Source organism: Pararge aegeria, chromosome 24 (assembly GCF_905163445.1).
Source record: "Pararge aegeria chromosome 24, ilParAegt1.1, whole genome shotgun sequence".
In the NCBI taxonomy this organism is placed as follows: domain Eukaryota; kingdom Metazoa; phylum Arthropoda; class Insecta; order Lepidoptera; family Nymphalidae; genus Pararge; species Pararge aegeria.
Window position 1 is genome coordinate 10,747,561 of NC_053203.1, and position 19,435 is coordinate 10,766,995.

The 19,435-nt window shown below is 35.8% G+C and overlaps 1 protein-coding gene across 1 annotated transcript; it reads right to left on the reverse strand.

Annotated features, from left to right (window-relative positions):
* Positions 1 to 149: 149 nt before the first annotated feature.
* LOC120634597 lies at positions 150 to 16,106 on the reverse strand. The gene is made up of 10 exons (XM_039905325.1): positions 15,958 to 16,106; positions 11,192 to 11,374; positions 10,148 to 10,309; positions 8,815 to 8,982; positions 7,526 to 7,652; positions 6,350 to 6,524; positions 5,219 to 5,351; positions 3,298 to 3,429; positions 1,723 to 2,337; positions 150 to 365 (listed from the first exon to the last, which is right to left on the reverse strand). Exons 1-10 carry the CDS (start codon positions 16,007 to 16,009, stop codon positions 172 to 174), a joined length of 1,941 nt encoding a protein of 646 aa, XP_039761259.1. The 5' UTR covers positions 16,010 to 16,106; the 3' UTR covers positions 150 to 171.
* Positions 16,107 to 19,435: the final 3,329 nt, after the last annotated feature.

A 19,435-nucleotide genomic window follows, 5' to 3' on the forward strand; every position in this document is an offset into this window, starting at 1 on the left:
CCCTAACAGGTAAGCCCGCTACGATCTTAGACTGCATCATCAATTACCACCAGGCGAGATTGTAGTCAAGGGCTAACATATAGTCATAACATGTCTGCGTCTGGGGTTAAACAAAATAAAGGGTAGGTAGGTTAACATAAAAGAATTCATTGACATTGCATCACAGTTTATTTAGAACTCGTCATTGTCCGCAGACAGATAGCGTACTTCAGGGTCATTGGTGACGCGCGCACGCAGGCCCGCAAGTTCCACGCATGCGCGCGCGCTGCCGCGCATGCGCACCGCCAGCAACAAGCCCACACACAGCACCACTCCTAGTACAATTAGAGCTATCTTCCAACCGTGGGAGCTCTGTTGTTCAGCATCTGTGAAATTAGTGCTAGAAATTATTTAATTATCGATTAGCATTCATTGTAAAGATTTCTCTTCACGCGGGTGTCGTACGAGGCGGCTTTTTTTTTATTTAACTACAGGTTAGCCCTTGACTGCAATCTCACCTGCTGGTGAATGGTAACGGGCTTACGGGGGTATGGTACCCCTAACAGGTAAGCCCATGTTTTTGTTGATTTAAGAATAGTCATGTGGAGAGAGTTATTATTTTTTTAGTTTTTGTGAGTTTGTTTGTTTCGAGAGCGAAACAAAGTCAGTATGGTCATGTTAGAATATAGTCAGAGACTATAAGAAAGAATACTTATTTTCGTAATAAAATATTGGAATATTATTGTTTACATAATTCTACAAGGTTCAGTGCAGTTATATTAAATCACCGTCGTACCGGAACGCTAACTCGCTTAGCGGCCCGTATTTGTCGGTGGGGCGGTTAGCTACGGCCGAAGCTTGCCACCAGATATTTTATTAAGATATTTTATTAAGGTGGCTTCAAGCTTGAAGCATCTAGCTCAAAAATTCAAAATGTTAAAATGCAAGCGTTAATATTACAAAAGAGCAACTGAGTATCTTGCCGGCTCATTCTCGGTAGAGTCTGCGTTCTGAACCGATGTTAAGTCGCAACAAAAGACAGACTCGACGTTTCAAAAATGTATCAGCATCATCATCTCTTTAAACCACTGACTTCCACTGCTATATACAGGTATTTTGTAGGGAATTCCAAAAACCACGGTCCGCTTTTTTCCAGCGTCGTTTTATGCCGTCTGTATACCGGTGCGGTGACGCCATTTGCACCTAGAGACCGACGTCTATCGCTTCTCCGAGCTATATGCTACGCCCTTTGCCAGTCAGTTTCGCGTCTCGCTGATCTATGTCGGTAACTACAACGTGTAACCGAGTTATAAAATAATGCTGAAGGTTGCATCCTACATAAGGAATCACCCTGTAAAAATATTAAATCAAAAAGGGCATGTTTATTTTTACATACAAACCAATTCAAAACATTTTAAGTATTTAGTTATGGCAACCCTGTTGAAGATAAAATACCAACACGTTCACAGTATCTAAGCTAATCTACGCGTACTTAACAACATAACATACAGGAGCCACATAAGTTTAATTTTGCATGTGATGAATCTGATTTATATCAGTAAAAACTAAGGCAGTAGTTTACTCAAAAACTATTAAGTTTTCCAAGTTAAAATTATTGAATTTTGACTGGAGTCAGTTTTGAGTTAACTTATAAATAACTAAATGTTCTAATCCTAATTGGTTATAATAAAAACTTGTGATAATAGATGAGGTAAATAATTGAGAAGTATAGCAACGATTTACCTTTGACAAGTGCGTGAACGAGCTTCCTAGTTTCGACGGTGTGTTCTTTTCTCTTCTTATCAACGAGTTCATGATAAACATTGTGGTTTTCTAATGTTCTTGAAATTCCATACGGCACGCCAGTTGTTGATTTTTTTGTGATTGCCATAGATTTTCTGGTAGTTGTGCTTGATTGCGTTTTTGTATTCTCAGCGGGTGCTTTTGTTGTTGGTGTGCTAGTAATAATTTTTGCTGTGGTTGCTGATTTAGTAGTCTTTGACGTACTCTCCGTGGTTGTTGGTCGTTGCGTTGTTGTAGTTGACGTTGTCGTTGGTATTTGCGTCGTTGTGGTTGTTGTTGGCCGTTGCGTTGTCGTAGTGGATGTTGTTGGCCGCTGTGTTGTTGTAGTAGTCGTTGTTGTTGTTGGCCGCTGTGTTGTTGTAGTAGTGGTTGTCGTTGTCGTTGACGTTGTTGTTGGACGCGGGGTTGTAGTCGTCGTCGTGGAAGTTGTAGTAGTAGATGTACTGGTTGAGGTAGAAGTAGTTTCAGGTGTATTGGCGACTAGTTTTTGTGTGACAGGTGCAACAGAATCCTCGGAACTGTTCGCTGGCAGCATGTCTTCGGGTATTGTGGAGTCTGGAAAGACAATATTGAAATTAAAAAAAAAACTGTGGGTATACATGATTGGGAAAGACTGCCTGACAGATATTTTAAAGCACTGCTCAATCCACTGGATGGATTTGGCTGAAATTTGTCAGAAATATTATGTATGATGACATATTGAACTATGACTATACTAATGAACTATACTAATGAACTTCATTGTATATTATAGAGTATATAAATTGTAGTAATGTTTTGATGACACAGCTCATTCGACGGAGTATTTATTTATTTATTTATTTATACTCTTTATTTGCACGCAAAAAAAATACAGAAGATGAATAAAAACAAAAACAGAAGCAGTATACAAAAGGCGGCCTTATCGCTTGTTAGCGATCTCTTCCAGGCAACCGTAGGGTAAGAAAAACAAAAGGATAACAGACTTCAGGTGACACAGCGCGGCACATCGCCCTTGGATGGGGAAGTGGCCCTTGCATGCCTGCGTAGTGTTAATATCCAGCGTGTACAGTTCATGTACGAGGACAGAAGACCGTGATACTAGGTCACATAAAATTCATAACTCGTTTAAAGGAAATTGCATACAATTCTACAATAAATTACCCATTGACATTTTGGATATGTCTCTTAAAAAGTTCAAAGTTTGTATTAAGCGTAATCTTATAGAAATGTCCTATTATAGTATAAAGGACTACGTAATCGATAAAAAATCTTGGATGTGAATTATCACTCTGACCAGATTGCTCTTCTAATAATTTTAAATGAAAATGTGAGTGGGTGGGTTTTTACCATGATATCAGCTTAAAAAAACCCGGCTAAGTTTGTTGTGCTTTAGTTTTAAGTTTACGAATATGGTTATCGCCATCATCTCACTACCGTATAATGGTCATGCACGCATCAAAAGTGCCACCTGTGGGCCTACTTGAATAAAGATATTTTTGACTTGGACTTTGACTTTGTGAAGATGATAGTCACCTGATACGAAGACACAGACGTCGAAGAAGTCAGGGCAGCAGTTCCCGTGCACCAGACACGAGCTCGTGCAACCGCAGCCAGGTGTCGCGTCCGCGGTGTCCAGTGTGCGGCAACGGTTAACGCACGTGTCCACTGCAATTCCATATTTAAAAAAATCAGTATGCACTACAGTCCTAGTGTGGTTAACTTCAAAAACCAAGTTTCGAGATATGATCGAAAAAGCGCGAATATCAAACGATGCAATTGATAACTGATAACAACTGAAGAACCAATTATAGTTTGAAAGTGTGTAGTGCTTTCATTTTGGTAAAACTGACGATAGTAATACTTAACCTATTTTCAAACCTTTGCGTTCGGGGCATTTACCAAATTCTAAAAAAAAAACGTAATATTGTTAAAAAGCAATAAGATCTACTTTTTATAACATACCAAAAAATACCGACTTACTTCCTCTAACAGAGCAGCTCTAAGGGCGTTTTAGCAATATTATATAAAAAGAACCATTACTTTCGTAAACACGTTACGAACGTCTCATTTGCAATGTGTATAGGTAGTTGTTACTTTATAAATAACTCAATCGGTAATTATGATACAATAATTCGATATAATAAAAGAACTAACAGAACAAGAACAGAAAATAACAGAACAGACAGAACTGAAGAGAAGATAAGAGAAGAGAATAGAAAAATTAGGAGATAAGGGGAAGCGAAAGAGCGGAACAGAGAAGAGAAGAGAAGAGAGGAGAGGAGAGGAGAGGAGAGGAGGAGAGAGGAGAGGAGGAGAAGAGAAGAGATTAGCGCGTTCAGCCAAACAAAATTTAAAAGCTAAAAATAAATGAAATATTTAAAATAATAATAATGAAATAATGAATGAGAAAATAATGAAATATTTAATATAAAGTTGAAATATTTCATAATATTATAAAATATTTCAACTATGCTTATCCAAAAAACCACGTCCATCTAAAACTCCGTTGCACCGATTTTGAAAGACAAATGCGGAAAAAATAGTGATGCTATCCTGTAGAAGCCGTTTGCTTTTTCGGGATAAGCCTATGAACTATTCCAGACCATATTGTAGGTATCTCTGCCATATTTCAGCCAAATCGGTTCATTCGTTGTGGCGTTAAAGCGTAACAAATATCCATACATACATCCAACCATCCATGCATCTATCCTCAAAAACTTTCGCATTTATAATATTAGTAGGATGGTACGCATGCATTCGATCGTTGTCCCATATGCCTTGCGAGTTGCTGTTATCTGTGAAGAATTATGTCCTTGATCTCCGAAAATATTCATCAGATCTTCATTAAAATTAGACAATACATGCTTGGTAGTATACACTGTCAAATAAAAAAAGAATTAATAAAATCGGTGCAAATTTAACGGAGATATGAAGTAAAATTGATAAAAAAAAACATTTCCCGGAGGAAACTTATTGTTTATCGGGATAAAAAGTATCCTATATGTTGCCCGGGATGTCAGCTACCACTGTACCAAATTTTATTTCAATCCGTTCAGTAGTTTTCACGTGATGCCCGGACAAAAATTAAATAAAAATCTGTTTTGGACTCAGTATCCACTATAAAGGTCAAAATTTTTTAAATATATTAATTGTACAGAAATCTTCCAGTAACAGATTTATTGTAAATATAGACGTCCGATTTTAACATTTATCCGAACTTGAGGCTTTTTCAAAACTAGAAAAGATCTTTTTGAACTTTGTGTTTAAAATTTTTTTTTTTTTTTCTAAAGCTTCTGGCTAGAAAAACGCTTAGATAAAATAATTGGATGAATATATCTGATTAGATCACTTGTCGTTACTATATATCGTTGGTTTCGCCATCGCCCATGGCCGATGCCAGACTTTGATCCTTCGGTGAATATACTTTAAGGAGAGAAAATTGTATCAAACGTACACATAAACGGGTTGGGGGACGGAGTGGAGGCGGCGTTTATGGCCGCAGTGCAGTTACCCCCTTGAAGAATCGAGACGTCGTCGATAGCGATATCACTGGTGTAGCTCGAGCCTCTTATGCCTTCTATGATGATCTGCGTATAATAAAAAATTTAAATTTATTTTAATGTGGCGATCATTTATTTTTCATTTAAACTAATTTATAACATAAAAACAAAAGGAATCGATTTTATTGAATCCATATCCATACTTTTATATCCATCCATCCATGTTTACTATTTTAGTATTTTATTTTGAAAGTAAGTACCTATGTCTAAACGACGAATTGGTAGCCAGATAGATTGCACCTTAAGGAATCGTGATACAAAATATTATGGAGTATGGTGATTGGTTAAATAGTCAATATGAGTTTATATGATATTAAAATTAATATAAAACATGAAAATGACTACATGCTTTGATTACCGTTCGTGATAGGAGGTATCTATTCATTTTTATATGACTTTATAAATGCTAAGCAAAGAAAGCCTACCAAATCTTTTTTCTGTTAATTTATGATTTTAACAAGCATATAATCTATTATTATATAAATATACAGACGGCCGATTAGCGCAGTGGACAGCGACCCTGCTTTCTGAGTCAAGGAGTTTTTTTTTTATATTCAATCTATATTTATATCTTATTTCCTTAACGCGAATGAGTGATTGATAATTATTTTTAAAGTAAAATCTATATAAAAACTGAAATACATTAAATTATACCCGTTTCTCTAAAGCAAGTGTTATATATTTGGTATATTTTTCAAGGGGCCTTATATATATATATGTGTATATGTGTGACTACGTAACTATAATTTTTTTTTTTTTTTGTATACTACGACAATACACACATCGCCACCTAGCCCCAAAGTAAGCGTAGCTTGTGTTATGGGTACTAAGATGACTGATGAATATTTTTCTGAATTATATTATATATACATAAATACTTAGAAAATACATATAAACACCCAGACACTGAAAAACACTTAATGCTCATCACTCAAACATTTTCCAGTTGTGGGAATCGAACCCATGGCCTTGGACTCAGAAAGCAGAGTCGCTGCCCACTGCGCCAGTCAGTAATTTAATGGTACCTGAAAGTTATCATCGAACTGCCTTAGTGTTGACACAGAACTGTACCACACGTCACCCAGGTTTCCCCACTTCTCAAACAGTATGTACTCCTTCTTGGTTTCGGCGTCGAACTGCACTAATGCCTCAAGGGGTAGATTGTCCGGCTTTTGGTAGACTCTGAGGCCGCCGCACGTCCTGTGAATACATCAGGCTATATATATACATACACCGGCTATATATATATATATATATATATACAGCCCATTACTGGCCCACTACGGCTGGGCTAGCACGGGCGGGAGACAAAAATTATATCCCCCGATTATATCCTCGGACAAGGGATATAATTAAAGTGCCCACCTGCTAAATCACTGGAACATGGAATAGCAGAAGTTTAGCCCCGTTTACATATATATTATTTGGATATTATTTCCACTTGTGCGCCAGTGCTCTTAGAGTTTATAAAGCTGTGGGAGAAGATAAATTTATATCCTTACCCCGGGGATATAATTGTCTCCAGCCCATGCTAGCAGTGCAGGAGTCCATCTCCGCCTATAATGTGGGGTTTGGGCCGTAGTCCACCAGCTCGCCAAGTATGGATTGCCGAACTCTATGTGCCATTGAAAACACTATGGACAGCTGTGAGCTCTCCATAGTGTTTTAAATACGGTGTTTCATTACGATGTTATTCGTTAACGCAAATGATATTGCTTATTAAGCACATTACTTCTAAGAATTACAGGTGCGTGTCCGATTGAAACCGAGTAAATTGACAAGTGCAAGAATAATAATTGTGATTGTGTTCTCATTATATTTGCCTTAGTATGCATACTGATTATATTGATTGTTTTTTTTTATATTTCCTCCAAGTACAAAAACCCTTTAGTCATTATCCGATGATAGTGAAACAGCCTATGGACGTCCAAATGGGCACAGGTCTCGTCTCTCAAAGTAGACACGGTTTTAGAGCATAGACCTACTACACTGCTCCGATCTGGACTGGTGGGCTTGAAGGACTTTATTATCACAAGTAAATGTTAAAAATGTGACCGACGGCTTAACGTGCTCTCTGAGGCACGGGGGTTAATACCGTTAATTTCCTAACCCCGGGCTGATCACGAACTAAAACGAAAAAAATTGCAAATTGTAACTCACACCGAGTGGTGATAAGTCTATGGTAAAATTAAACCTCTTACCTGCCATACATATGGTAAAAGAAGGAGAAGCAGCCATTGTCGGCCAGAGTTTCGTCGTAAACTGGCGACACGAACCGAGCTGTGTCATTTTCTAAGCGAGAAGTGCTCTCGATATACATGTAATAACCTAAAAATGAAAAATCCTATTACAATTGCATAATATATATGTAAAATATAAGCTGAAGTGGCATAGTTCGGAGAACCCATGGGCATTGGGGTCCTAAGGTGCTGGAATGGCGATCTCGCACCGGTAAACGCAGCGTTGTTAGACCCTCGATGAGGTGGACGGATGACATCAAGCGAGTCGCAATGAGCTTCTGGACCCAAGCGACTCAAGACCGTCGTACTTGGTACTCTCTACAAAAGACCTATGCCCAGCAAAGGACGTCAATCTGTTTGTATGATGATGATGATCGATATGAACAATAAGTGGATTTTAACAATAGACTTACTAAAAATTTACAAACTTACTAGTCATTTGAGACTGAATTTTGGACCTACCATTGCATAAGGTTAAAAAATGTGTAATACAATTAATGAATAATTGTTAAGTACTTAATAATTAACAAATTTGACGGACGATTGGCGCAGTGGGCAGCGACCCTGCTTTCTGAGTCCAAGGCCGTGGGTTCCCCACAACTGGACTGGAATATTTGTGTGATGAACATGAATATTTTTCATTGTCTGGGTGTTTATCTATATATTATAAGTATTTATGTATATTATTCATAAAAAATATTCATCAGTTATCTTAGTACCCATAACACAAGCTACGCTTACTTTGGGACTAGATGTGTGTATTGTCGTAGTATATTTATTTAAGTATTTAATTATTCATTGTAAAGTCAACATCTCCTGAGGATGCTCCGGTTTCGTAGCGAAACGTGCGTAGAGGGTACATTGCCGAAGATCTGTTTGGTGTGGAGTATAAGGATTGAAGAAATTATAAATTACACCATACAGATTCTCCTACTTTTCGCGGAGTATTTCGCAAGGCTTAATTTTCATGATATATCATGGATTTCCGCAAAGTAACGCCTGCTTATAACCAATACAATTAATGAATTTCTTAATGACCCTTGGAAGCTCATACCTCCGCTTCCATCGCTCGCAAGACAGAATAATTATTGTAAAAATGTTGAGGTTTTAAAAGAGTAACCGCTGAGTTTGTTGCCGGCTTCTTTTTGGTAGAATCTACCTTCCGGTGGTAGAGTCACTTGACAGACGGATTTGTTTCAAACGAGCTTATGTTAGACCTACTTGCAATAAATGAATTTTGAATAGTTTACCAGATGCCCTAGGTCCTAATGTATGGTCAAACGAGGGGCCAGTACTCAAAAAAGAACTTGGCGTTTTATGATTCAGTCTCTTCCAATCGAAATCATGAAGGTCGTCCTGTGTCCATCCGCAGAGACTGTCCTCGAAATCACAGCTCAAAGAGTTCTGGATAGTAGAATCTGAAAATAATTATTAATTTCCCGATCTGGTAGTACTATTGGCGGTTGGTCTAGTTGCCACCATATCGACAAATGCATTTGCAGACAGGTTGTCAATACCTGAACCATTGTCTTATGGTGCCCGTACTGGCAAATCAAACATGTCATAAGTTTAGCGTTTAGGTATTACTAACATTAGGTTATTTTTGTAGCAAAATCTAAGATCTTTATATTCGATTTTTTTTTAAATAAAGTTTGTAAAGTAAATTATGTACGCTGTTTTGTTTAATTTTTTTTTTACATGCTTTTTAGATTCGCCTGTATGTTTGTTTGTATATTTGTATGTTTTTAACCGACTCGATTTTGACTCTCTTCGAACAGTCTGATTTCGTTTGCAGATATTTCGAGAACCGATGACAATACACTAATTTGATAAGATTAGGTATTCCATTTTTCAATATACAAAATATGATTTTTGTAATTTTTATAATTTTCATCTATAATAGATAAGGCAGGAAGGGTGTTAATTTTAATTTCCAACCTTTATCTTTAGCTGATTTACTAATATTAACTAATTTGATGGTGAATGGGTTACCGATTTAATAATAAAAATTTTAGTTTAAAAAAAACGAAGAAACTTTCATAAATAAACTAAAAGGTACAAATTGGTTTGGTTTTTTATACCAATAAAAGTATGTTTATTGATTCAATGTATTCCACCTCACTTTCTCGCTGTACTCACTTAATCCTATACATTTATGCGTTAAATTTTAAAAAACCTCCCACTTTCATTTAAGAGCTACATGCTCCTTTCATTTGATACCAACAGTGAAGACTTTGTGAAAAAAATGCCATTTTTTATATACTATTAGCCAAGCTCTAACATTTGACACAGACCTACACACAATGGTAGAGTTGTAAAAAAATGTATGATCCACAATTTTGTGGCGGCGGCCATCTTGGAACGATTTTCATCGAACATAATTAAGAACACTCCCTTCAAACAAAAAAAAAAGTTCAAAATGGGTTCATCTGTTCCGGAGCCAAGATGCTGCAGACAGCCATATACACTAAGCAACAATATTGCATTGCTATGTTCCGGTGTAAAGCACAATGCATTGCAACAATGTACTACTATTACTACTTAAAAATATTACTAGTTATAAAAAAAATTAAGAACACTTACTTAGGCACGTGGGAGCGGTTGAGTTCCACCGCCTCCCGTCGCAGTAGATCGCAGAGGAGCCGACCAACTTGAAGCCTGGCAAGCAAAAATACATCACCCAAGCGTTGTTTCTACTAGCGGCTACAATCCCGTTCTCTATCTGTGGTACGGTACACCCGGCACCTGTCAAAAGTCGTAATCAGCATCTGATTATTGAAAATATTGTTTTTTTTTTTTTTTAATTAAACCACCTCACCTTGTCGCCGAGAACGAGACTCAGAGCACTCGAATTTTAACAAAACATTTGTAACGTTTAGCGACTTTATTGTAGTTTTAAACTACATTGCCTCTTAAGTTCTAAAATAATCAATATAGTGTTAAAAAAAAAACAGTAATGTACGCGTAGTGCTACGGCCGCTGGGATACCGTTCGGCGACAAGTGTTTTCTAGACTGAAAGTGCCAAAGGGTATTTCCAGTGTCGTGTTATAAAGATTTCTACGGTCTAAGCTAACCTAAAGCTGGATTAAAGAATTCTTCTTATAGGAGGCCCATAACCCGAGTTGGTGCTCGCAGTTAATAGATAGATAGATATATAGATCTTTGTTTGCATAATCCACACATTTACATATATATGCCATTTATATATCATGATAGATGGTAGAAGTAGCAAAGAGGAGGCTCCTGACAACTCTCCGATATTATTCCCTTCGTTGCCCCGTACGAGAAGGGGAGGTAGTGACAACTTTAATAAATAATTGCAGATTTGTAATACATTCGCCCACTTAGTATTTTAGTAACCCCTATTCAGTTATTACGGTAAATTTAATATTCATAAGAGACATGGTTGCTATATAGCACAATTGCTACTCCAGTTGATTGTCCATCTGATGACAGTGGGGCTGGCTCATTTTTTGCGCAAAGAATCAACCTGGCCGTTCAGAAATGGCTGGCGGTAATGCAGCCAGCATTCTTGGCACTATTCCTAGCGGGCTTTACAGTAATTACTTTCGATGTAAGTTTTTTTTCAAACTCCTATTTGCGTGGAGGGTTAACAATCAACTTACGGACACAAACGGGGGGAGGGGTGTCCCACTGGCCGTCCTTGCACGAGGCGTACCGGTTCCCCACCAGCTCGTACCTCTGCAGGCACATGAATTTGATCACCGTGGACCGTCGCACGCGCACCCTGCCGTGCTCGAGGTTGGGTATGAGGCAGGGCTTCGGCCGTAGCGACATACGATAATAATCTGAAAAAATTATAGTCATTATGCACGGGGTTGTCCACCGAGTTACACACGTACGTACACACCGAGGTACACACTTAATTTTATTTTATTTTATTTATTAAGGCCCAAACAGTATACTTAATACTTAAAATTAGAACAAAGAAAATAACACATACACCAATTAAGTAGCCGCTAATAAATCTAACGAAATACATTAAAATTGACAGCAAACTTATAACATAACTAGCTGTTGCCCGCGACTTCGTCTGCGTTTGATTTTGTTTTTAAAGTATTCAGTATCGCTAAGCCTTAAATGAGTATAGTAGTATATATATCTATATATATATATAACAGGTGACTGTCAATTAATTATAGACAAATAATTTGCAATAAAATAAAATTGCGACTATAATTAAAGATCCAAGCTATCCTATCTCTTAAGTTGGAGCAGACTGCTCACGGTGTGCCAATTTAATTTAAAATCGGTTAAGTAGTTTAGGAGTCCATCGCGGACAAACATCGTGACAGGAGATTTATATATATTAAGATTATGAAACTTTAGAATATGTATAAAACACATATTATTGACAGATAATGTAAATAAGGGAATACCCTTATTAACAATATCCATCCAATCCAAGTGGATATGTGAAAACATAAGTAGAACTTTTACGTAGAACAATTAGAAGTTAGAATTTAGAATAAAGATGTTTTTTTAACTGAGCAAGAGTAAGATTAAATAAATCTAAATCCGAGAAATTATTATTATAGCTTTGAGTAGCTCTATAAATATAACTATTAAGAGCGTATTTTGATCTGACTAAGGGCAAATAAAATGGAGGGGATTTTCGCCTAGATATAATATTCTTTGGACAAACAAAACCAATTGTACTAAGTTTTGGAGTATCAATTTCATTCCTTAAAATTTTAAACAAAAAAACAACATCACGAACCTGTCGACGAGCCTGGAGGGGTTTCAGACAGTCTGAAGTAAATGGATTCTGCCTGGATCCCGAAAAACGATACCTCAAGTGCTTAGACAATTTGTTTTGCAAGTTATCTAACATATTAATATAAATATTGTATCTCGGATTCCAAACAACAGAGCAATATTCCAATAATGGTCTAACCAAAGAATTGAAAAGAAGTATAAGTGTAAGTATTATAGTTTTCAAATTCTCTTCCAACTCTCATGACAAAACCTAATAGACGGTAAGCCCTTGAAACAATATCCTCACTATGGTAAGACAAATTATCTCTACCCTTTTTATTTTCTCTTCTTCTTCATCTCTTCTCTTCTTTTCTCTACATAGTAGTACAAATGAAGCTTCTTGCATTCACTCTTATGCGTATCTTGGCGAACGCAGTTATCAACATCACCTCACACTATATAAACATATATGTATGAAGGCTTCATAAGTAACTATGATAGGCCTACATGAATAAAGAATTTTAGAATTTGAATTTAACTTTATGCACTAGCTCCTTCTAATCTACCATTAGAGTACCAGTTTATAAGTAAAATGAAGCGTTATTAAGTTGTTTTATAAGTGGAATATATTGCAAACGTGGCTAACATAAGCTAAACTGTGGTACTTAAAAAAAGGTAGTTTCCGAAGCCTCCCATCAGAGAAAATTACCTCTGCCGGAGCTCAAACCGGGGACCAACCCTGGTTAGACCACAGCACTCACCTCTGCGCCAGGAAGATCGTCAAAAGTTTATTGAAATTCCATCTTAAATTATTGTCTGTGGTTATATCTTTTTGGCTAATTTTTTTTTATTTTTCCTTGCTTTTACTAATTTGTATGTATTTTAGATATAACTATAGATATGTATTATGTGTTTCTTTATTATTTTATATATTATCTAGTATGCTCTTATTAGTGTGTATATGTATTATTAATATATGCGGGGGCCTCTCAAGTGGATAACTGGTTCCGTTCGAAAAAGGGTAGCCTGGAAGAGATAAGTCAGTGATAAGGTCACCTTTTACTTATTTAAAAAAGCTAACGATAAACTCCCTAGAAATGTAAGAAAATCCAGAAAGATTGATCTTTTATATTTTCTTGGTCTTTGCTTCAAAGACCGCTACCTATTTAAAAAGCTGTTATGCAATTTGCATTAAGATTCTCAACCTGTTACCACAAAATCTTGCATTCTATAAAATGGGTCCGAGAGAGTCATTGAGAGATAAATTTAAAGATGTTAAGATAATGACAGATCTTAGCCAATACATATTTGAAAATTTAATGTACGTTCACAAAAATATATCTAAATTTAAGAGAAAATGTGACTGCAATAATTTGAACATTAGAAGCAAAAATAAACTTGCAGTGCAATATACTAAATAACATAAAATATTACCAGTTGATATATTGGATATGTCTCTGAAAAGTTCAAAGTTTGTATTAAACGTAAGCTTATAGAAAAGTCCTATTATAGTATTAAGAGGATACTATAATAGGACTAGGATAAAAAATTCTTGGGTGTAAATTATTACTCTAACCAGGTTGCTTCTTTAATAGTTTTTAAAGGACAATGTGAGATGGTGATAAGAAAAAAAAATAACAACCGGCTAAGTTTTTTGTGGGCTTCTTCTTAGACCAGGCCGCGTTTGGAACCTTGGTAGCTTTAGTTTTAAGTTGATGAATTTATTTATCAACTCACTCCTATGTCATATTTTACATGTAATGTACGCATCAAAAGTGCCATCTATGTGCCTATTTGAATAAAGAAATATTTGACTTTGACTTTGAAAATATACAGAGAAGATCCTCTTGAGAGACCTCTGAGAAGATTCAAACTAGCTTTGAAGAAATGGTTTATTCAATTTATGGAGACATTTTATTCAGTCAAGGATAACTATACTGAAATTATACTTAATATTATGCTTTTTAATTTACCTCGTTATTTGGACGTCGATGTGAACGACAAAATATGCGTGAAACACAAAATGATAACATCTATATTATAAGTATTCAGTACCTAGCATATTTTTTCCAAATAAAGAATTTGAATTTGAATTTAGCTTTTTAATTTGGCATGTTTATTTTGTCCTGTACTTTTTATGTGGTTTGAATTTATGCAATAAAGTTATTTCAATTAAATTAAAATTACTTAAGAGTTGAGCGGCATTTTGCGCTCCCGCGGCTATTGCGGTTGGAGTATCGATGTGCGATCAACATTAAACGCTTGATGATTTGTCACGCCAGAGGTCACAGAAGGTTCCTCCCACGTACTCTAATCAGTAGTATCATACAGAGGGAACGCCAGCACCACATCCGGTTTATAAGGTTTATTTAATAAAAATGCCATTAACGGCCCATTGAAGGACACGGGTCTCCTAGAAGACTTCACACGAGAACATTATGAAGAATTCTTTGTCGTGCAGGTTTCTTCAAAATGTTTTAGTTCGCCGTTAAAGCGTTCCTCCCTGGCGCAACGGTGAACGCTGTGAATTTAAGTAGGAGTTCCCTGGTTCGAGATGCAATTCAAAAATTCTCTTCGTTTATGTAGTAGGGAAACTGTTTTGCTTACTTTACATTTACGTGATTGTATATCAACACATGTGTGATGGAATGTATACCTAAGTTATATAGATATCAGACAAACTTAAATCTCTGTTAGTATGCCACTTGCTTCCACTACTGCCACGACATTATAGTGACGTTTTATAGAATATCAAGTGCATAAGTATAGAATAGAGAGAGTACAAAAGAAGTTTTTACGACACTTAGGCTCAGTGGCGTGCACAGGGATTTCGACCAGGGTATGCATAAAGCAGGTTGATGGCATGAAATGGAAAGAATTCCCTTTAATACGAGTTATATAAAATATTTTGGGTATGCAGTGCATGTATGAAGTGCACGCCACTGCTTAGGCTATATGGACAAAATATTAAATGTTAATGAAGATACTCGTACTAGCTATAATGACCTATTAAATATTTATAAAACTCACGAATCGCAGAAACATGATAGAGCTTTGTGTCTTACATAAAATTATACTCACCAATTATATAATTACATTCACCAAAACTAATCTAGGCAGATCCACCCCGATAAATAGAATTGTCTCAGCCTACAATTGTGCATTTAAAAAAGCTGATTTAAATATTTTTCAAAATTCCTCTCTGAGTTTTAAGCGCAAAATTAAAAAAACTATTTGTTACGTAATCCTCTTTTATTTTTATTTTGTATTCTATTAAAGTTTTTAGTATCTTTGGTATTTTTAAAATTTATCTCTTTTTATATTGAAGAACGTCTATACTTATTTAATTATGCATGCAGAGTTATCCTTTAAGTGGGGTATACAATGTATAATTCATAATATTACCATTATGTTTATATTAAATTTAAGGTATTGTATAACGTTGGCTTCCTATTAAATAAATTAAATATTTACCAGTACATTTTCCGTTTTTAACTATTTACGAATATCCACACAATCACGTCGAGCATAACTCCGAAAAGTTAGAGGTCGGCCGGGACTCAAACTCGGTCCCCCCAAAGGGAAGCCGAAGCATTACCCACTAGGCTGTACACGCTATCTTTTTAAATTATTATGGAAAAAAACTCCAAGCAAATTGGCTAAAAATTCTTACCAGCATTAAGCGATCCGAAAATGGACAAAAACAATAAACACTGAACGAACATTTTTAATGTAATACAAACAAACAAAATAATATATATTATCTAACTAACTAATGGTGCTACTACATTTGTGACTAGGGCAAATAACGAAACATTTTAAAATAAACCATTCATACGCTACTCTTAAATATTATTTACATCAAAGAACAAATAACTCGCAGATGTATCAAGTTATGTGCAATAAATACGAGTATGAGGTTTAAAGAACTTCGTGGTGGAACACCGCGAAACAGTTATTCGGGAGTGCTCGTGTTCGTTCGGCTGTCTGGATTTGGTTCGTGTTCGGAACTTTGGGGCCTCAATCTATGCCTTTTATTAGACAAATTTATTTAATTTTTTTATTAACTTTAATTAATTTAAAATGGTGTCCGTAACCTTTTTATGTGTTCGTGTTGGTTCGACTGTCTTGATTTGGTTCGTGGTCAGAACTTTGGGGCCTCAATCTACACCTTTTTTTAGACAAATTTATTTAATTTTTTTTATTAACATCAATTAATTTCAAATGGTGTCCGTAAACTTTTTATGTGTTCGTGTTGGTTCGACTGTCTTGATTTGGTTCGCGTTCGGAACTTTGGGGCCTCAATCTACGACTTTTATTAGACAAATGTATATTATTTTTTTATTAACAATAATAAGTAATATTGCATGCCAACTTACTGGCAATACACTTTACCCTTAACCCATAGGTAACGTGTTAAATGTTAAACGTGTTAAATTTTGGTTTAGAGTACAGGTTGACATGAATTTTGCAATAAATAATAGTTGTTATTTAGGTTTCGATAAAATTTTTGTAACGATACATAACCTACCTATATTGCGGATTTCACTTGAACCAAACTCGTATCTTAAACTATTAAAAACCTATGTAGTTTCACGCAGCGAAAAACAAATACCTAACCTTATATAATTTGTGCCCATATTTTGACTGAATAGTTAACCGTTTTACACTATTGTTAATGTGTTACTTACCTAAACTGGTAGGGCGATATGTGAAATAGCAAAAAGCTCATACAAAACATACGCTAATTTAATTGCATGTAGAAACCCGCCAGATTGCATGCGACCTCCGGAATCGCCTGTGACCTAGGTATAGTTGCAGTACTAGTAGAGTTTTTAGTGACAAAGCTTGTCCGGGGAAAAAGTACCGTCTTGCGTACTTTTGCTGACAAGTACCAAGGTTGCAATGTTGTGTTGAGGTCTGAAGGGCGTGGCTTTCAGGTTAATGAGGATGATCGTTGACCACTAACCATCAGGTTGGTCATCTGATTGTCATCTGCTGCCTTACGTTATAACAATAAAAAAATGCGAAGTCGTTTACGCAAAATAAAATATCGTATATTATCTCAGTTGTAATACCGCGTATAACTACACTTTGGCAACTACTTCGCATTTCGCAACCTACAGATATCGAAGATTCTGAGGGTAGATTTTTGATAATTTATAAGTATAATAAGTGAATGCTAATCAAATACTATTAGATCAATATGAATTATCTGTAAGTGAATATGTAAAATTATTCTTTAAGATTAATAAATGATTGTTTAACCTGAAAAAATACGATCCGAGGCTTGCGATTGATAACGATAAATGCCCATTTTCTACATTCAATCTATCCGTAATCTATAGATTTATTATTTAACAACGTTGTTATTGTAAAAAATATTCATAAAATTTTTAACAAACAACCAACTTATCGGCAGATTAAAGATTGAATATAGAAAACGTAAAAACCTAAATGAACCAGTTTACACATCTACGTTTTTATAACATCATACTCTTTGCCAAACGGGATGCACGGTTGCAGTTATCAGGGGAAGCAGCCTTTCCAGCGATATTCTGAATAATAACATTATCATTTGCTGCGCGTGGGCAGCTGATAAGGGCAGATTTATACAAAGCAGTTAATCTTATCTACCCTAACAATCGGCTGAGTCATTTTACCCAAATTCTTGTATTGATCTTTGGGCCCTAATGACATATTAGCGGAATATTTAACGTGTTTTTTTTTAATTGTTTTCTTCCTTTTTTCCTCCTACATAAATAAATAAATATACTACGACAATACACACATCGCCATCTAGCCCCAAAGTAAGCGTAGCTTGTGTTATGGGTACTGAGATAGCTGATGAATATTTTTTTATACTTATAATATACAGATAAACACCCAGACACTGAAAAACATTCATGTTCATCACACAAACATTTTCCAGTTGTGGGAATCGAACCCACGACCTTGGACTCGGAAAACAGGGTCGCTGCCCACTGCGCCACTCGGCCGTCAACACATGGTGATCGGAGGCTGTTTTAGGTCGATACTATAGTTGGCTTTTTTTTTTCCCGTTTATTTTAAATGTTTTGGACTACATACTACCTACTTATTACAAGTGCAGTGCGTCATGATTATTTGTTATTTAAACTAATATAAATAACAAAAGTTTTCTCTCTTTTTTTTGTGTCTTTTCTCTCCTTTTCGCATTTTTTTAAAATTTAGCTTAATATAAAACGTTATGAATGAATGAATGAATGAATACACTTTTATTGCACACCAAAAGAAAAAAGTAGTTACAGAGATATAAATACATATCAAGAGAGTAGGTACAATTTGGTGGCCTTATCGTGGTTTCTTCCAGGCAACCAATGGCGTAAAAGGAAAAAACATAGAAAAGAGGTAGGTGGTGCAATAAATAAGATTTAAAATTATACAAATATATAAATAAAATATATATACCTATATATATATATATAAATATACTTTTATATAAAGTATAAAAATATCTAACTTTGCTTACGCGCTTATTTTAATTCCTGTTTATTTTTTTTTGATCAACCAGATAAACCACCTGACGGTAAGAGACAAATCGACGCCTATAAACAGAACACTTGGCAGGATATGCAAGAAACACGTAGAGTTGTATGCGTTGATAGGTACCTTCTTCCCGCACCTCAAGCCGTACGAATAAATTCCACCTTCATCATCTGGATGCCTTGTACTCTTCTACTGTTCGAAATACCAGATCATTTCTACCGCGCACTTGCAAATTATGGAACAATCTCCCATCTGATGTGTTTCCTCAAAAATACAATCTAGGGTTATTCAAGGGGCGGTTAAACAAATTCTTTAAAAGCCGGCAACGCATCGGTGGCTCCTCTGGTGCTGCAGATGTTTATGGGCGGCGTTGATCACTTATCATCAAGTGACCCACCTGCTCGTTTGCCCGCTATTAATATAAAAAAAAAAAAAAAAAAACGTCTCGCAACGTCTATCCCTGTGCCCATCAAACTGAGGCGTATTAGTTAAGCCTCATGTACCTAAAATTACACCAGTACTTTTCAGACCGGAACACAGCATTGCAACTATGCTTATGGAAATAAGCATGGTTGTACCATATATATATAAGCCATATATAATAAAAGTATATATGGCTTAAA

What these genes read in the sequence shown, in the direction of transcription:
- LOC120634597 (XM_039905325.1), bottom strand. Translation starts at nt 16,009, where the DNA reads ATGTTCGTTCAGTGTTTATTGTTTTTGTCCATTTTCGGATCGCTTAAT. An exon ending in GTCCCCCAACCCGTTTATGT is followed by an intron (nt 3,430 to 5,218) that starts GTACGTTTGATA and finishes ATGGAATTGCAG; the next exon opens with TGGACACGTGCGTTAACCGT. An exon ending in CGTCTGTGTCTTCGTATCAG is followed by an intron (nt 2,338 to 3,297) that starts GTGACTATCATC and finishes TTGTCTTTCCAG; the next exon opens with ACTCCACAATACCCGAAGAC.